We start from the raw sequence: 19,675 nt of genomic DNA, 5'->3' as shown, positions 1-19,675 counted from the left end.
TGCTCTTGGGAGATTTCAAATGTGGTTTTGCAAAATTTAACCGGGCCTGGATGTTTTTCTTTGTAAGAAAAGGCTTCCGTCTTGCCACCCTACCCCAATGCCTTGGAAATTCTTTTGTACCCTTCTCCTGACTAATACCTTCTAACAATGAGATCCCTCTGATGCTTTGGAAGCTCTCTGCGGACCATAGCTTTTGCTGTAAGCTGCAAATAAGAAAATGCCAGGCAAAGCCTACTAGAACAGCTGAACTTTATTCTGGGTTAATCAAAGGTGCTTTAAATGATGACAGGTGTGTACTGACTCCTGTTTAAAATTAGTTTCAATGTGATTGCTTAATTTGAACACAGCCATATTCCCAGCTATAAGTGGGTGTGCACACTTACGCAGCCATATTATTTTAGTTTTTTATTTTTAGTTTCCCACACCTAAAATATGTGAGTTTGTTTTTTATGAAATTGTACAGGTTATAGTTGTCATTAAAGGTGGAAAAAGTTCTGAAATGATTTATTGTGGTTTGATTTTTTTACAACACAGAAACCTTGCATTTTAACAGGGGTGCGTAGACTTTTTATATCCACTCTATATACTTTCTTTTATATGCATTGGTCAGCATTAATTAAAACAAATTCTCCTTATTACAACTCTGCTGTAAAAAAATAAAAAATACCACTCCCCTGACATTTAATTTAGCCATATTTATCATTTTCAACAAAATGCCATGTCTCTTTTGTTTGCTTTAGTAAATGTACACGCTTGTGAGTTACACTGTGTAACAGACAGAAAATACCAGGGTCTTTTAAATAGGTCTTGTATTAACTTTTATGTTAATAAAGATTTATAATAACCTTGGAGACCCAACACATTCTCAGAGAAAGCAGAACACAACCTTATTGAGTACAAACCTGTTTAAAGTATGGATGTAGTCATTAAGCATACTTGTAAAATAAAAAAAGATAAAAGAACACTGAGCCAAAATAAAGATAATAAAATATATAGATATTTTAATTCATTTAAGTCAAAAACCACATGCAACTCCAACCAACAGCTGTACTGGCAATTTCTCCTGCTTAGATCATAAACAACCAACCTAATAACCCAGAAAACAGACTTCATACAACATGGCTTCAGTAATACAATAAAAAAAAAAAAAACACTTCATTTTGATTACATGGAAATGAACACACAACCTTGGGTGACACACAACTTGAGAAGCCTAAAACAGCTCCTAACACGTAAATGCTGCATAGCTTTCCATAAACCGTAAAGGTTAAAAGAGAAACACTTCTATGGTGTTTCATTAGCTGCAGATCACACCTTCAAATATTAGCTTTCACAAATTCTCACAGCACACATTTAAATGCAGACAGGTTAAGATATGTCACACATCACATATATGTAACTTATAGAGCTCTTCGTTGTGCTCAAATATAGTGTTACCTAAGCTTTTCCTGCTCACTCAATAGGAAACACAATAGCAGAGCGTCTGTTTACTCCTGGTTAGTGAGGATAGCACGGATCAGAGTGCAGACAGCCACAAAATTCAGTAAAGTGCAAATATTGAGTCTAAATGCTGATATATGGTTGGCATGCTGATACTGACTGATATAGTACTGGAGAATGAAGTAAAACAGTTCAAGGTGTTTTAGTATGTATGCTTCAGTACATACAGAGAGTGTCCAAAGGCGTTTAACTACAGTCCATTGGTGCAATTTCTGGATGAAGCCTTTAAGAGAGTGGAAACTACTGTAAATGGAAACCTCCTATTCTATGACAATGTGATAGAAAAAAACAGCTCTCTTACTCTGAAACCCAGTATAAATCCAAGCCCTTAAATTCTTAAGAATGACAGCTGTTCCTGGTTCAGAGTGAAGTGCACCTGTCTGCAATGTCACCATAAAATGAAGCGAAACTGAACCATCCAAAAATAATCATAGAATGTGTCCTTTTTCAAACGGCGTCTTTACCAAACCATGCAAATATACTATAGTTTGGATATGTACTGACAGGAACTGGAAGTCATTATCTGCTTATCTTTACAGAGATTATCTTGCTGTGTCAAGACAAATAAATCAAGTGCTATTTGACAGGTTGAGGCTCATATAATCCCATTGAATTAAGCCTTGTTTCACCAAGGTTTACTCTCCTTAAACCAGCCCACTCCCAGCCTTGGTCTTGATAAGAAAACACTGGCGTGTGTCTGAGAAAGCCGAACCATTTTTCTTAGAGGAGCCGTTGCATCACACACCTCAGACCAAAATAATCTTTGATATATTAATAAAAAAATAATCTTAGCATCAAAACAAAAAAAAAGATTTAGTTTCCTTTTATTTACACAGTGATATTATATTGTCGATCGAAGAGGTTAGATAATGTAGGTGTTTTAGTTAGGTTTCGCAAAGTTTCTGTAGCGTTATGATACTGGTTTGAGAACGGATCGAAGCGATCTGCCGCCTCGCGTTAGCTCTCTGGTCGTGCACATGCAGGGCAGTGGAACCGCCTCCACTTGTCGGAGGACTTCATTGTACGGGCAACGTTTCAGGTGGTCTGCCATGCTAGAGATGTCCGCAAACTCCCATCTGTTAACCGGGCTAAAGGCTGTGCTGAAACGCCAAACCTGCGGGAAAACAAAATGGTTACTTAACTAACATCTTAACAACAATGTTATGGTAAAACTTGTTAGCTGTTTAGATTCGTCCACTGAGTTTGGGAAAAGAGTACAGTCAGAAAGAACTATGCAAACTGTTTAACACATGTAAATAAAGATGGACGACACATCTCTATTTCAAAATATCTCCTAAATGAACAAACCAAATTTATTAGAAAAATAAACAAATGAACATACGCAAGTGTGATAAGAACTACCTAATATGACCGAAACCATCTTAAAGGAGTAGTTCACTTTCAGAACAAAAATTTACAAATAATGTACTCACCCCCTTGTCATCCAAGATGTTCATGTCTTTCTTTTTTCGGTTGTAAAGAAATTGTTTTTTGAGGAAAACATTTCAGGATTTCTCTCCATATAATGGACTTCTATGGTGCCCCCGAGTTTGAACTTCCAAAATGCAGTTTAAATGCAGCTTCAAAGGGCTCTAAATGTTCCCAGCCGAGGAAGAATGGTCTTATCTGGTGAAACGATGGGTTATTTTCTAAAAACATATACAACTTACATACTTTTTAATTTCAAACGCTTGTCTTGCCTAGCTCTGCGTGAACTCTGTGTATTCCAGGTCATGACAGTTAGGGTATGTCGAAAAACTCCCATCTCATTTTCACCTCAAACTTCAAAATTGTCCTACATCGCTACAGAAGTACTGACCCAGTGTTTACAAAGTGAACATGCAAACAAGATCAAACATCCTTTACAAAAAAAAAAGGTAAAACATGAAAATGAGAAGAGAGTTTTTTGACAGTCCCTAACTGTCTTGAACCGGAACACAAAGAGTACACACAGAGCTAGACAAGACGAGCATTTGAGGTTAAAAAGTATATAAACTGTAATTATTTTTAGAAAATAACCAATCGATTTGCTAGATAAGACCCTTCTTTCCTCGGCTGTGATGGTTTAGAGCCCTTTGAAGCTGCATTTTGGAAGTTCAAACTCGGGGGCACCATAGAAGTCCATTATTTGGAGAGGAATCCTGAAATGTTTTCCTTAAAAACAATTTCCTTACGACTGAAGAAAGAAAGACATGAACATCTTAGATGACAAGGGGGTGAGTACATTATCTGTAAGTTAACTACTCTTTTAAGGAAAAATAAGTTTGAAATGTAAATTTTAAGTTTGACTTATGTTCCTTTTTAATTTACACGGAGGCTGGGGTTTATGACCTATACTGCAGTCAGCCACTAGGAGCGATCAAAATGTTTTGGCTTCACTTTTCAGAATGTGTGCAGAACACTTGGGGTGTGTCACAATCAGTTCCCTAGTTCAGTAGCCAGGGCACTGATCAGGGTGTCAGCCATTTGAAGGGCTAACTCAATCACAAAACTTTTGTTCCCTGAAAAAAACTTAAATTTCAAAAAAGTGTTTATGCTCGCTTGAGGTGTTTTTTTGACTTGTGTGAAAAAAGGATAGTGTGAATAACAAAATGTGGAAACACATTTTGGAGATAAATTTCTTCATGCGCACCCAAAAAAGTCATGTGACACTGCGCTATGGGATGGGATAACTTGACTAACCAGTGGACCGATGTTATTGCACAGCATCTGAAATGTTGTTATGGTCATTCTGAAATGCCTGAACGAAGTCTGTCGTCAAAGTATTTATGTATAATTGCCTCCCAGATCTGTCTTACACGACTGTGTTCCAAAAACAGCAGCATACACCTCCGAAAGCAGTGACCACATTTATTGTGTTTCATCTGCTCTCCCTGAGGTGCAAGTCATTTATTATATATGAAAAATGATTATACTCAGTGGCTTCCCCTACTTTTCTTAGGGTGTGTTCACACTTCACAGTTCGGTTTGTTTGGTTTAAGATACATTTGGTCCTGGTCCACTTCACAGTTGCATTTTTGACAGTGAACTAGGGCTGTGCGATATGGACAAAAGAAACCTATCACGATTTTCTTAAACAGTATTGCGATTTCGATTTTAATCACGATTTTGACACAGACATATTTTACAGTGTGAATCTAAACATTTTTTTTAAAGGAAAACAATTAGATCTTTATCAAAGACCTGTAACATGTCTCTAAAACAGAGGGCGGAAAAAAAAATCACCTAGCAGGTGAAAAAAAGTTAGGAGCACCAAAAAAAAAAATGTAGGCGCACCCAATTTCTTTTTAGTAATGCACTGATCTTGATTCTTCATGGCTGATTCTGACTGCAGATGTTTTACAAGCACATGATCAAAGTAGGCTACTCTTTCAATATTCAAAGTGTAAATAGAGACCGAATTTTTTAAGCATGATACAGAACTATAGACAACTACACAATATATTTTTTATAGCCCACATACTAATAACTGCCTAGATATTTTATGTAGCCTAATTTGCGTGCATTGGGGAGTCGCTCTCTAAACGCGGGATATTAAAATTGCTTTTGAATGCGGGTCCGCATTTTACTTTTGGTTTCGTTTTAACGATCTTGCGAGACTCTCAACGGCGCTGAGCGTGCATTCTACAATAAAAGAGATTATTATAACAAAACCATTTGAAATATGAGAGGACACAAACAGGATTTTGAAAAGCATGTCCCCAGTGAAAATTACGCCTCTGTGTGAGTGGAACTCTGCCGCTGAGTTATCATCTGATGTGAATGAATGCCGCGTTGTACAGTAACGTATATGGACACGGAGGCGCCAGAATTGTATCTGACAGAATGTACGCTATAGCACGAAATATATTATATTTCTTCAAAAGCGGTTTGTGGAGACCTTTTATTTTTCACAATCGAAAGAAAGAATGGTGAACCTGTCAGTGCATCAGCTCGCAACAGTCTGTGCAGTAGTTAGGCTACACTGTTAGACATTTCTGTAATTTCTACAGTTTTTTACTGTATATCACCCAGTATAGAACAGCAAATTCCCTTTAAAGTAAATAACTGTAATTCCCTTTGCATCATGGGAATTTTCTGTGACGTCAAACACCACATACAGAGACTAACTGTATTTTTAAAAATTGCTGTTTACTACTGTATTTGCGGTAACAACCTCTTTGGAGCCACTCCATGGAGATAATTCTTTTCCTCATTTCTTACATTTGGACTGACCGGATTTTGCGCTACAGGAGTTTCCTTCGTGTCAGAAACAGCGCGAGTGAAACAGCGTGCTTAGAGTACTACTGTACTTCAGAAAAATACTGGGGCATCAGTTTACTGTCCTGCATCTATTGTGGATAGTATCACGGATTATAATGGTTTCTATACTGTCTTTTGCCGCGTCGCGCCACTCGCGTCTGAGGACACTGAACCAGCGGGGCAGCGCCGGGGGTTTCCCCCGGGGATGGAACCCGCGAGCGGGAGAGTTCCGGAGAACATCTGCGCTGTGTATTGACGCACCAGACGAGAGAATAAGACAAGCACGCAAGGTAAAAAATATGTATTTGTATGTCTGTTTGTGTGTGTGTGTTTAAAGGCAACTCAAATGAAGCATCACAAAGGACAGGAGCAGGCCAGCCACGCTGGGACTGATAATTCATGGTAAGACAATCACTTCACTATGATTTTGAGAGGTTTGTGTATTCCATATGGGGGTTTGTCTTTTACAAATGTGTAATTTCTATTTTTTTTTTTTTTTCAGGGAACAAATTTATCTATGTAAGAAGTGGATACAATGGTACCTCCGTGAAGTTGGCACCCCATAAAAAGAAATAATGACCAAAACTATGCCACTCGTTAGTGCTACGTTTGTGCTGATTTGTGCCGCAAAAACGAACGTTTGTGCTGGTTTGTTGTTTAAGATATTAAACATTATTCTTTTGACCGTATGACGTCACTTTCCACCCCATGTTGTCCAAATCGCTCCAAACCTGCGCAGTTCGTTTGTGCTCGATTTGTGCCCGTTTGTGCCGTTAAAATAAACACTGTATCTGTTTTCCTTCCCTAGATATAACCAAAATATTTTCGGGGCTGTGACGTCACTCTCCACCCCAGTTCCTCTAAATCACACAAAACTGGTGTCATTCGTTTGTGCTCGATTTGTGCCCGTTTGTGCCGTTGAAATGAACGTCAAATATATTTCCATTTCTTAGAAATAACAAAAACAATTCGGGGCAGTGACGTCACTCTCCACCCCATGTCGTCCAAATCTTTCCAAACCGGTGCCGTTCGTTTGTGCTCGATTTGTGCCCGTTTGTGCCGTTAAAACAAACCTGGTATCTCCGAGCCCTTCTTAAATATAATGGGGAAAATACTTGTTTGGGACTTTTACGTAACTCTCCACCCCATATCGTCTAAATCTAGCCAAAAGGTGCCATTCGTTTGTGCTCGATTTGTGCCCGTTTGTGCCGCTAAAATAAACATTGCATCTAATTCTCTTCCTTTGAAATAAACAAGCAGGGTGTTTTATAGCATATTTTACACGGAGCTCCTGCAGATTTACACTGCACTTACAGTGTATAAATAATATTATGAGATTAATAATAATAATAAAAAAGAAATTAGAACAGAAACATGAAATTACAGAAAAAAATACAATGACACTTGAATGTGAAACTAAATTGCCAATAGATGACAGCATGCTCCTGTTTTAATGAGTGAGTCGTAAGTCATTTATTCAATGGAGGTATTAAACACGGCTGATTCAATCTGGAAGGAAGAACTGTTTTTATGAATGGGTCTAGGGCTGTCGCGATAACCGCAATATCCAATACCGCGCTATTGACGTGCATAACCGCAGAGGAATGCAACAACCGCAGCAACCGCGATATTTGCCTGTTTTCTTTTTTCCTAAGGATTTGCCCTTCTCACTTAATGCCTATGTGCTGAATATTAAATTAGTAATAAGTTAGTAATTATAACATAATGTGTTTATTATGAGGCTCAGTAGATATGCACTTAACAAGCCTAAACAGACAGCGAATGAGAGAGAGATCGACTGAGCATGTGCGATTACCTGAGTCTGTCTTTCAGATCGAGTCAGGTATGTATGCAGTGGCGGCTGGTGCTAAAAATTTTTAGGGGGGCGCACACAAAATGAATCACACTGTTAATACAGGCTTTATTATCAGTAAAGTAATCATTAAACATTTGTAATCATCCCAAAAAATATTAGCCATTTATATTAATGTGATTCAGAGATAAAGGCCATAATACTAATGTTATCCACACGAGGGAGCCACAGGATAAATCTCAAAGACAGAGAAAATAAATTGATTTGTAATAAAACATTGCATATAAATTAATTTTCATACAGTTATATATAGTCCAATTTAATAAGTAATTATAATGCTATTGACAATATATTTGTATGTCCAATTAAAGAAGGAACACTATATTATATATATCTATTTTAATATTGTGTTTATAATAATACTAACATAAACACTCACAATTTACTTGAAAAAAGACATCTACATAAACCCTTGCTTGTACACCGACGATTGAGTTAAACTGCATTGTTACAGTTAACGTTACTTTCTGTGTAGTTGCCCACAAAGCTTCGGTGACAGGACTTTGAAATAACAAACAATGAAAACAATAAAAGGCATGACTTACATCGCATCTAGCAAGCAAACTCTATCCAAGCTCCATGATTCGTATGTTTATTTTGTTTATTTTTTCTTCATTTGAATGGCTTGTGAAAGATAAAAACAAATTTACTTTCATCTCGGAAAAGATATTGCACATATTTGACAGTCGAGAACGGTCCAATCACATGAGGACAAAATATATAAAAACAAGATTGATTGGCTAAGATCTTAAGTGGGAGGGTCTGGGGCGCAGTACTCTGCGCCCCGAGGACAATCTGAAACAAGCCAATCAGAGCTCAGCCTCAAGTCACATGCGTTTCAAATATTTACAGACCTAATAGACACCCATTTGGCCGGCGTCCCGCATACACAAACAAACGAAAAACAGTTTAGATTTTTTTTATTTTTAACAGGTGCTAACATAACTAACAGTCGAATAGTATGTCAAAATAATGCAATTTCGTAATTATTTTGCAATATGTATTAAACTTATTTTTAACATATTAATAGTCTTCTTCCTTGGCTAACTTGAGGGGGGGCGGCGCCCCAGCGCCCCCTATGGACCAGCCGCCACTGTGAAACTAGCATGTCATGTCCAAGGAAAGTGAAATCTCTGTCTTAACATCGATGCTCTGCTGGTCAGCTGAGCCTTTAAAAGTGGCGATTAAAGTTAAAATGATTTCAACATCGTGTTTCATTACGTCTCTCTTTGATTAAATAAGCGTTTTTGAACGTATAGTTGAATGAACGGATTAAAGACTTACTCAAAGATAGTCTCTTGCCTCCATCTTGTGGCGTAAAAATGAAACTGCACTGACTGACAGCTCGCCTAGAACACGCAGGTGAAATACTGACAGAAAGTCTCTTGTCCAGTCAGACTCGAGGGTGCGCGCTATCTGTTATATACATTCAGATGCAAAGCCTCTAAGTATGTCTGACATTTTTCTTCAAAATTTGCATTTCTTTCTGGCTAGGTTTCTATGTAAGTACTGTTTACTTCACTTCATATATCAACGCGATTTGGTTTCGGTTTATTGATTTCTGAATATGACCTTACATTGTAACAGGACACACACTCATATATATATATGGCGGTAATACCGCATACCGCGCTACTGAGCCACTCAAAATTACCGCAAGGGAAATTCCTTAACCGCGACAGCCCTAAATGGGTCAGTGAATTACAAATAGAACCGGTTTGTAGACCAAATCGCCTCAACCTGGTGCTTCTACAGTACTTCTATACTCTTTGATATTATGTCATGGCCACGAGATATTAATTCGTGGGAACGACATCCTTATGTCCTAAGACGATAGATGCAACGATGAGGGAACGACATGCATTTCTCGAGGCCACGAGTTAAGTACATAAACAAACCTGCGTGACCATAGTACCCCCGATTAGATAGGTTTATTAATATTTTATTTTGAGTTAAATGATTGTATCAATTATTCTAGAAATTAATACAATATTAAATTATTATATTAACAATAGGCGATGCTGTCTGTGCGCGACGTAGAGCATTCAAAAGTTTATCATGAATAAATAAAGTGCATCAAATAAAATGGCCCTACAAGAAATATTTTATGCATCCCACAATCTTGTCCATTAACTGATCCTATTTTTTCCGCAATATTTGTATTATTCGTTTATATTCGTTATTTTTCCTTTTATTTCGATTTCTTTACTCAACGTTCTTAATGTAAATGATACTGTAAATGCTGGACATGCCAGTAAAGCTTTGATTATGCTATATGACTGGGGTTTTTACTGGAATGCAGTTTATATGTTGAATTTAACATATATTTCATTTTATTTCGTCTAATTATTAGTGTTTCATTGACAAGTGAATCATTAACGTAGTTTCATTTGTAAATCGTTTATGGTCACACACAGGCATAAATACAATCATAAAAACAAAACTATTGGCATAATTGTCGTTCACAATATTTGCTTAATATATGGCAAATAACATATAGTCTACACAACGTCATTTAGATAAAGCGATACACAATAAATAAAAAAATATAGCTCTAAGTCACTTATCATTTATTATTATTATTATTATTATTATTAGGCTATTATTATTAGGCTATTATTATTAGGCTATTATTCTATTATTAACTGGTTAGGGCTATATTTTTTCACGCCTGACAATTAGCTACCAATTAAGTTTGACTTTATGATTGCATTTACACCCCTGTGTGACGATACACGAAAATGTTTTTATTTATAAATGAAACTATAGTCTACGTGAATGATTCATTCCTCAGTGAAACACTATAGTATTATATAGTCTAGTCTATATAGACGAAACAAAATAAAATATATGTTCAATTCAATTAACTTTAAAACTACAGTAAAAATCAGTCATAGCCTAATAGCCGTTTATAAACGAAAATTAAAATATATACAATAATAATAGGCTAATCATAATAGAAATTACTACTACTAGCCTACAACTGCTAATAATAATAATACGAAAAAAAGACGATCAGTTACTGTAATAGAAGGAATGTCATGTAGGCGTATTCTGTGTGACGATAAATTATTTCCAAATGAAACTACTTGAATAATTCACTCTTCAGTGAAACACTATATTTGTCTATTAATTAGACTAAATAAATTAAGCTACAATAGATGGTAAATTCAACCTTTAAACTGCATTCCAGTGCAAACCCCAGTCATAGAAACCTTACAGTATTAGGCTACATTTAAAAAATTAAGTAAAGAGATCGAAATAAAAGAAAAATAACGAATATAAACGAATAATAAAAATATTACGGAAAAAATAGGATCAGTTAATGGACAAGATTGTGGGATGCATAAAATATTTCTTGTAGGGCCATTTTATTTGATGCACTTTATTTATTCATGATAAACTTTTGAATGCTCTCTACGTCGCGCACAGACAGCATCGCCTATTGTTAATATAATAATTTAATATTGTATTAATTTCTAGAATAACTGATACAATCATTTAACTCAAAATAAAATATTAATAAACCTATCTAATCGGGGGTACTATGGTCACGCAGGTTTGTTTATGTACTTAACTCGTGGCCTCGAGAAATGCATGTCGTTCCCTCATCGTTGCATCTATCGTCTTACGACATAAGGATGTCGTTCCCACGAATTAATATCTCGTGGCCATGACATAATATCAAAGAGTATAGAAGTACTGTAGAAGCACCAGGTTGAGGCGATTTGGACTACAAACCGGTTCTATTTGTAATTCACTGACCCATTCATAAAAACAGTTCTTCCTTCCAGATTGAATCAGCCGTGTTTAATACCTCCATTGAATAAATGACTTACTACTCACTCATTAAAACAGGAGCATGCTGTCATCTATTGGCAATTTAGTTTCACATTCAAAAGTGTCATTGTATTTTTTTTCTGTAATTTCATGTTTCTGTTCTAATTTCTTTTTTATTATTATTATTAATCTCATAATATTATTTATACACTGTAAGTGCAGTGTAAATCTGCAGGAGCTCCGTGTAAAATATGCTATAAAACACCCTGCTTGTTTATTTCAAAGGAAGAGAATTAGATGCAATGTTTATTTTAGCGGCACAAACGGGCACAAATCGAGCACAAACGAATGGCACCTTTTGGCTAGATTTAGACGATATGGGGTGGAGAGTTACGTAAAAGTCCCAAACAAGTATTTTCCCCATTATATTTAAGAAGGGCTCGGAGATACCAGGTTTGTTTTAACGGCACAAACGGGCACAAATCGAGCACAAACGAACGGCACCGGTTTGGAAAGATTTGGACGACATGGGGTGGAGAGTGACGTCACTGCCCCGAATTGTTTTTGTTATTTCTAAGAAATGGAAATATATTTGACCTTCATTTCAACGGCACAAACGGGCACAAATCGAGCACAAACGAATGACACCAGTTTTGTGTGATTTAGAGGAACTGGGGTGGAGAGTGACGTCACAGCCCCGAAAATATTTTGGTTATATCTAGGGAAGGAAAACAGATACAGTGTTTATTTTAACGGCACAAACGGGCACAAATCGAGCACAAACGAACTGCGCCGGTTTGGAGCGATTTGGACAACATGGGGTGGAAAGTGACGTCATACGGTCAAAAGAATAATGTTTAATATCTTAAACAACAAACCAGCACAAACGTTCGTTTTTGCAGCACAAATCAGCACAAACGTAGCACTAACGAATGGCATAGTTTTGGTCATTATTTCTTTTTATGGGGTGCCAACTTCACGGAGGTTACAATGGTGGCCTACGTTTTGGAGAAGCACCTGGAATGCCTTAGATGGGAGAAAGAGTGAAGATGCAGTGTTCCAGCATTGGAATAATTTTTCTGTGTTTCAGGGTTATATATGCAATGTTTAAATAAAGAATGTAATATTTTGGAATAATTGTGTCTGTTTGAATTGCATATAAGTAGTAACTATAAAAATAATTATATAAAAATTATAAAATTTAATGAAATCTATATAGCCTACAAAACAATGAATTGCAATAATATATGGCAGTACATTACTACAGTACCTTACTGTAAACTGAAATACAGTTGGGTACTGTAAATCCTAATTACAGTAACTTACTGGCAACACCTTTGAAATGTCTAACAGTGTAGCGAAAGTTTTGTAAAGAAATGAAACCAAGTCGGACCACAACAGTGTCTCGCACTCGCACCAATGGTCCCAAATATAATTTCAGGTCACGCAGATTAAATTTTGGGAGCATATGCGACCAAAACATTCACAATTTCGAGCCCTGCCTAGTAAAGGTAGAACAAAATGTCTTTAGAACAGACCTATGGCAAAAAGTAAGTATGTGTGTGCGTATGTGCGTGCGTTTGAAAAAACAACAACCCAGACCACAGTGTCCCACATAAAAACAATTAGAACACTGGCAGAGTCTAGCTGCTTTCTGCTAAGAAAACCAGCATGACCATTTCTGATTTCAAGCATGAACGCTGGCATGTTCTTGCTCTCTGTTTAGGCGCGCTGTGTTGTGATCGGTTCAAATAGAATGCTGCGGGAAAAGTATCAGTCGAGTGCGTGCAAAAAATCGTGCTGTAAGGCGATTTAGAAATCGTGCATGTTCACATCGCGATTTCGATACGATTTCAATTAATCGCACAGCCCTACAGTGAACCTAAATATACTGAACCTAAAGGCATAGTGATACGTTCACAACCTGATTGGTCATGTTGAATGACATATATTTTGTGACGGAACTCACCGAACACTCCAAACAAAAGGAAAAGGTGCATTCCACTTAAAGCGGCACTGCGGGTGTATGACATCAAAGTACCCATTCACTGATCACTCTGCTCAGTGACGCTTTAAGTCAAATACATACAATGCTGTCTGCTGGACTAAGGGCGCTCATTGTTGAGTGCATATGATTTTATTTTCACTACCTGCAAACTCACAAAGAGCTCATACAAGGCACTTTACCTCCTTGTTGCTCTATGTTTAATCTATGCTCGTTTTGTTTTGGATACACTGCTTGTTCCCTTCATGAAATCACGTAGCATAGCGACGCATCTTGTCATTACTTCCTGTTTTTGGTTCGTTTAGAAGTATTTGGTCCGTGTTGCGTTCATATTTCATTTGAATCGCACTACAGTTCGTTTGGAAGTGGACCGAGACCCATCTTTTTAGCGTTCTCGGTCGGCTTGTTTGGTGCAAACCAGGGTTTGGATGGTAGAGTTCACACTTAGTCAAACAAACTGCACTAACAGAGAAATCGCACCAGAGTTTGTTTTAATGGAACCAAACATGACAAGTGTGAACACGCCCTTAGTGATATTTAGTGCCGCCAGTTTATCAGGATCTGACAATTTTGTTCTTTTTGACTCGTTGCATAAAAACAGTGTTTATTCGCAAATGTTTTATGCGCTACACCAGTTTTGCACATAAATTAAATTCCCAACTTTGGATGGAAACCTGACTACTGATTAGCTTGTTCAAGTGTGTTTGATTAGGCTTGGAGTTAAACTCTGCAGGACAATGGCCTTCCAGAACTGAAGTTGCCCAGCCCTGTTCTACAAAGATGTACGTTGACGTTTTACATAGTCATGCTGCCAGAAATTGAGCAACATCGAAATTGTCCCAACATGTAGTGAGACATAAGTCCTTACCAGTGAGTAGATTCGTGTACACCAGGGGTGCAAAACCGTGGTCCTGGAGGGCCAGTTTCTGCAGAGTTTAGCTCCAACCCCAATTAGACACACCTCAACCAGCTAATCAAGCTTTTACTAGGCATGCTAGAAATGGCAGGTGTGTTAAGGGCAAGTTGGAGCTAAACTCTGCATGACATTGGCCCACCGGGACCAAGTTTGAGCACCCCTGGCGTATACGATATACTGATTTGCAAGCTCAAGAGCTGACTGGCACACACCCTTGTTTTAACCCTTGGTTTGACTTAATTAGCATGCTGCCACCATTTAGACATACTTTACCTTGTCTTTTATCTGCCAGGATCGTCTTCCATCCAAATATTGCTTCTTTTCCCACTGTACCACCACCATGCCACGGGTCTGCAGCAGACTGGCGCAAACATCCCTCATTGTACGGGACACCATTGACAGCTGACATAGGCTAAAGCCATCTAGAAATCGGGCTACATGTTGAAGTACTTCAAATGGCAATCCACTAAGGTGATCACACTTGGGTTCTGTCACAGATTCCGAGACGGGTTGCACCCCGAATGACCTGAGGTGACGGTCATGAACAATTTTCGAGCCATGAGTAGTTGGGCAGAATCTGCGTTGGGAGTATGTGCAGCCATAATATGCTAAAGGACAACGGTGCTCCATCCAGCCATTAAGTCCAGAGTGGATATCTCCATGAACATTGCGAAAATGCGAGAGGAACTCTTCCCGACGGAAGAGCTGGCCGCACTCAAAGGTGAACATGGAGCCCTCACGTGGAGCCCAGCTCGGGCGAGGCACAAGCTGCTCCAGCGTCAAATCAAGCCGTAGAGTGCAAAACGGACTTGGTTGAGAAAGGCGTGGTGCGGCTCGATCGCAAGCGGAAGCCGACGCGACCTCGCCAACCATCGTACTTGTTGCCAAGATGGCAGCGGGGAAACTAAACGTCTGGGTGCCGAAGTCAACACGTGTACCTCCAAACGCATAGACCGTGTCGGATATCCTCCGAGCCCGGGGCGACTCCTCCAGGCAGAACAGAAGAGCAGCTGCTGTAAAGTCAATTTCGCCAAGTCCCATGGGGTCGTCCACTGGTTCCTGATCTAAATCTGATGTGTCCACAGCTTTGTCCTCCATTTTGCAACGTGGATTTCTATGAGGGAAGACTTCAGTAAATGACCCCTTTCGTCCATTAAGTGCAAGTGGCATAAAATTGCGCAGCAACTGAAGGTTTTGGAGTTTCCTCTCAAAAGCCCTGTCTTCAAAGTCTAATGCCATCATAGGCAATGCGCTTTCTCTCTGGACGGTCCGAGTCTGAGCATGTATAGGTTGCTGCAACAATGGGGCTTGTGATCCTGAGGCCTCCTGGATCAAGAAAGCATGTTGGTCATGTCTGATCTCTGGTCTATGGGGAATTAAAGGACCGACAAACTCCCAAGAACCTCGGGACTCAGGGTTTTGATGGTGTTCGGAGGTTGTTTCCATTAAGTGTGCTACAATACTATGAGAGCCATTACAGAATCCTTGCATATCTATGTCTTCCAACATGACTGGGCAACACTCACCTGTTGCCTCATGAGCAAGAACATCTAAAGCGGCTTCTCCATCATCAAATCCCGCAACAGCCCCAGGCTCACCATCAACCGCTGATGTAACATCCTTCATATCAACATCTGCAGACTCCAAAGTTTCTGACTGATTGAGCTTACCACTGTCGTTTGTTATTGAGCCACTAATCGGCTCAGTGCCTTTGACAGCATCTCCTAATGCACCAAGAGCAGAAGCCAAGCTCCTGCCAAGTTCCATAAGTTTCTGGTGCTGCTGAGGCTGTAGCTCCTCCTTTAGACCATTGACTCCGCTTGTTATTTTATCACAACTGAACCCGGCATCTTCTCTCATCGTTTCATGCAATTCCCCATTGCGCTCTGTAAGTGCAGCTGATGCATTGGTGGTTGTACAGTCTGTTTCTGAAGAATTAAGGTGGATCAGGACATTAAGAGCTGCGGCCAGGCTTTTGGTCGTCTCTACCGTGGTTTGGTAGAGCTCCCCGTAATGTTCCTCTTTTAAACCATTAATCCCATTAGAAATCTTGTCTTTTGAGCAGCCAGCCACAGGCTCCATCTCAACGTTCTCCACCTGCACACATGAAGCCTGAGCGACTGAGACTAGGCCAGGCTTTTCGATATTTCCTGCTGCCTGAGTCTTTTTCTCTGGGCCACTAGTGGGAGCCAGAGAGACGAGTTTAAGCGACGCTAACATGGTGCGCTGGTCCTGAAGGGCAAGCGCCATGTCAAGCTGCTCCACCTCATCTGCTTCTTGACTCAGTCTCTCGTACGAACGATAATCCTCGTCGTTTACTGGCCACCGATTCCACTCCATAGTGCAGCACACCACACCTGCAGGACACACCTCAAGGTGCTCTGCCATCTGGCCTCGGGCCAGTGTAAAAGGGCATCCAATACTTTGGTTAAGACATGGCACCCTTTCAAGCGGGCACAGCAGCTTGTGTTCAATAGCCTTGCAGCTGTGGAAGATAGCACCACATACAAGAGGGCAGCTGATGAGGTCACAAGAAGTGCCGGGTTCAGGTTTGACCATGCATCTTCTGCTTATGCAGGACATGCAGTGAACATGAGGCTCCTCCATTATTTAAGATGGCAGCAGCAAGACGCGAAAGAGCAGGAGTCTCAACCGCTGCAAAACAATGAGAGAAAAAAATTTGATTAGATTCTCCAACATGTATAATAAGTAAAAATTATATACAGTGGCACACAGACAACTTTATTAGGCATGTACAAAATTACATACTATCAACATTGACAGGTAGGTGGGTTGTTTACACAGCTGGTAAACTAGTCTGTCGTTCATGTCATGGCCAGCAGACACCAACAAGCACAAAGACAGCACAGGGATCTTAAAGGGATAGTTCACCCAAAACAGAAATTTTTATGTTTATTTACTTACCCCCATGGCATCCAAGATGTAGGTGACTTTGTTTCTTCAGCAGAACACAAACAAAGATTTTTAATGAAAACCAGTCTGCAGTCTGCCAGGCAAATAATGGCAGTGGATGGGCACCAGACCTTTAAAAGTAAAAAACATGCACAGACAAATCCAAATTACACCCTGCGGCTCGTGACGATACTTTGATGTCCTAAGACACAAAACGATCGGTTTTTGCGAGAAACTGAACAGTATTTATATCATTTTTTTACCTCTGATACACAGCCACGTCCATCTGTCCTGAGCACGAGTTTAGCGCCTGGCACATTACACGTGTAGCGCTCTGGCGTAGTATACATAAACGCAGTAAGGGGAAATCTGTGAAAAGTCCCAGATGAGTTTGCGCAAGCAAACTTAATCTTTTAGCTTTAAATCAGTTTGAACAATCAGGATAAGCGCAAGTAATTATCATTTTGAATAGCCGCTATACCCACAATCTCTGTGCACTGTGTAAACAATGAGTGTCGTATACATACGACAGATCACTTCCGGTGTTTGTGTATTGTACGCCAGAGTGCGTACACGTGTAACGTGCCTGATGCTAAACTCATGCTCAATACAGTTGGACCTGGCTGTGTATCAAAGGTAAAAAAAAAAAATATATATATATATATATAAATACTGTTCAGTTTTTCGCAAAAAACAATTGTTTCATGTCTTAGGACATCAATGAATCGTCACGAGCTGCAGGGTGTAATTTGGATTTGTCTGTGCATGTTTTTTTTTTTACTTTTAAAGGTCTGGTGCCCATCCACTGCCACTATTTGGCTGACAGACTGCACCGGTTTTGTTCTCGTTGTGCTAAAGAAACAAAGTTACCTACATCTTGGATGCCCTGGGGGTAAGCAGATAAACATCAAATTTTCATTTTTGGGTGAACTATCCCTTTAAGACACATTTTACATCTGCATATGTAAACAGAGCAACAAATAATAATAAATAAGTGGGGGGGGGGGGGGACTTGAATAGTGATGATTTTATACAGTCATCTTAAATCAAAAAGTGCAATTTAAATGTATCCTACCACACCTTATGAGAGTTGGGAAACTAGTCTTCACAATAACTGATGTTTCTCTAAAGACATTTACAAAGTCAATTTTTCTCGTTGACTTTGCTAATAGTGTGCACTAAAAAAAGCATTAGCTTAATTGTGCAAACCCCTATTGAACTCCTGGCAGACTCCCTCCGGCTTAAATACTGTCTTGATTTTATCCAACACAGCTTTCCTAGTTAGCATAAACAAAACTGGCCCACTTAACTCAAGTGTTGCTGTGGTTCTACAGGTCTTTGTAGCAATGACACCACATTGAACCATAAACCAAGAAGACAGAAAAACCCTTAGGACTTCATTAAACTTACTCTAAACGTTTCCCAACACACATTGGTTTTAATGTTTACAAAACAATAAGTTGATAAACAGACATTTGACAGAACTGTAAACCTTAACCACAAAAACTTCATGACAATTCATACAGTACAGAATAAAGTTAAGAAGTGTCTTTAGGAGTATGGTAGTGATATTTAGATATTTATTTTGTTGATGTTTAACTTTGACTTACTTTATTATTGTCTGCTTAGGTTAGCCTGCTAGCTAGCTAAACTTTCTGCCTTCAGTCTACATAAACAAACTACTCACTTACCCACAGACTGTGTCAACAAACTCCCGGCGTTACTCACTCACGCCACTCGCCTGTTTTTTCACTTGTCCAATTTTACGGTGGAACGTGACACTTTAAAACACTGCTGTATGGTAAGGTACACAATCATCACCGTTTGTCCTGTCCAAAAATGCTCAATCCGGCCGGGACGCGCGCCGATGACGTCATCACGCATATTCGAGCGTCATGACGTCGGGGTTTATTTTGGACGGGTATTATTTATAGGCTACTGGAAATGCTTGACATTCCTGTGGCTTTTGCGTGTGTGTGTGTGTGTGTGTGTGTGTGTGTGTGTGTGTGTGTGTGTGTGTGTGTGTGTGTGTGTGTGTGTACCTGGTATTCATCACGTTGTGGGGACCAAATGTCCCCACAAGGATAGGAATACCAGTAGATTTTGACCTTGTGGGGACATTTCTCAGGTCCCCATGAGGAAACAGGCTTATAAATCATGCACAATTAGTTTTTTTGAGGAAGTAAAAGTGTGCACAATCTCCTGTGAGGGCTAGGTTTAGGTGTAGGGTAGGTGTAGGGCGATAGAAAGTACGGTTTGTACAGTATAAAAACCATTACGCCTATGGAATGTCCCCATAAAACATGTAAACCCAACATGTGTGTGTGTGTGTGTGTGTGTGTGTGTGTGTGTGTATATATAATTAAATTTGGTTGGAGATGAGCACATCTGTCAAGATAACAAAGTGACAGTTTGAGTCCTAGAAAGTATATACATTTTAAGATTT

General features: G+C 39.2%; 1 protein-coding gene across 1 annotated transcript; it reads right to left on the bottom strand.

Moving 5' to 3' along the window:
• Window positions 1-1,027: 1,027 nt before the first annotated feature.
• On the bottom strand, window positions 1,028-19,064 carry fbxo30b (F-box protein 30b). The gene is made up of 3 exons (XM_073823129.1): window positions 18,921-19,064; window positions 14,590-16,971; window positions 1,028-2,614 (listed from the first exon to the last, which is right to left on the bottom strand). Exons 2-3 carry the CDS (start codon window positions 16,921-16,923, stop codon window positions 2,411-2,413), a joined length of 2,538 nt encoding a protein of 845 aa, XP_073679230.1. The 5' UTR covers window positions 16,924-16,971; window positions 18,921-19,064; the 3' UTR covers window positions 1,028-2,410.
• Between the last annotated feature and the right edge of the window lie 611 nt (window positions 19,065-19,675).

This window comes from Garra rufa, chromosome 18, assembly GCF_049309525.1.
Source record: "Garra rufa chromosome 18, GarRuf1.0, whole genome shotgun sequence".
Classification (NCBI taxonomy): domain Eukaryota; kingdom Metazoa; phylum Chordata; class Actinopteri; order Cypriniformes; family Cyprinidae; genus Garra; species Garra rufa.
This window is presented reverse-complemented; position numbering and strand designations above follow the sequence as displayed.

Excerpts from the sequence above, each read along its gene's own strand:
- fbxo30b (XM_073823129.1), bottom strand. The coding sequence starts at position 16,923 with ATGGAGGAGCCTCATGTTCACTGCATGTCCTGCATAAGCAGAAGATGC. Across the intron at positions 2,615-14,589 it reads CCTGGCAGATAAAAGACAAG|GTTTGGCGTTTCAGCACAGC; the intron begins GTAAAGTATGTC and ends GTTTTCCCGCAG.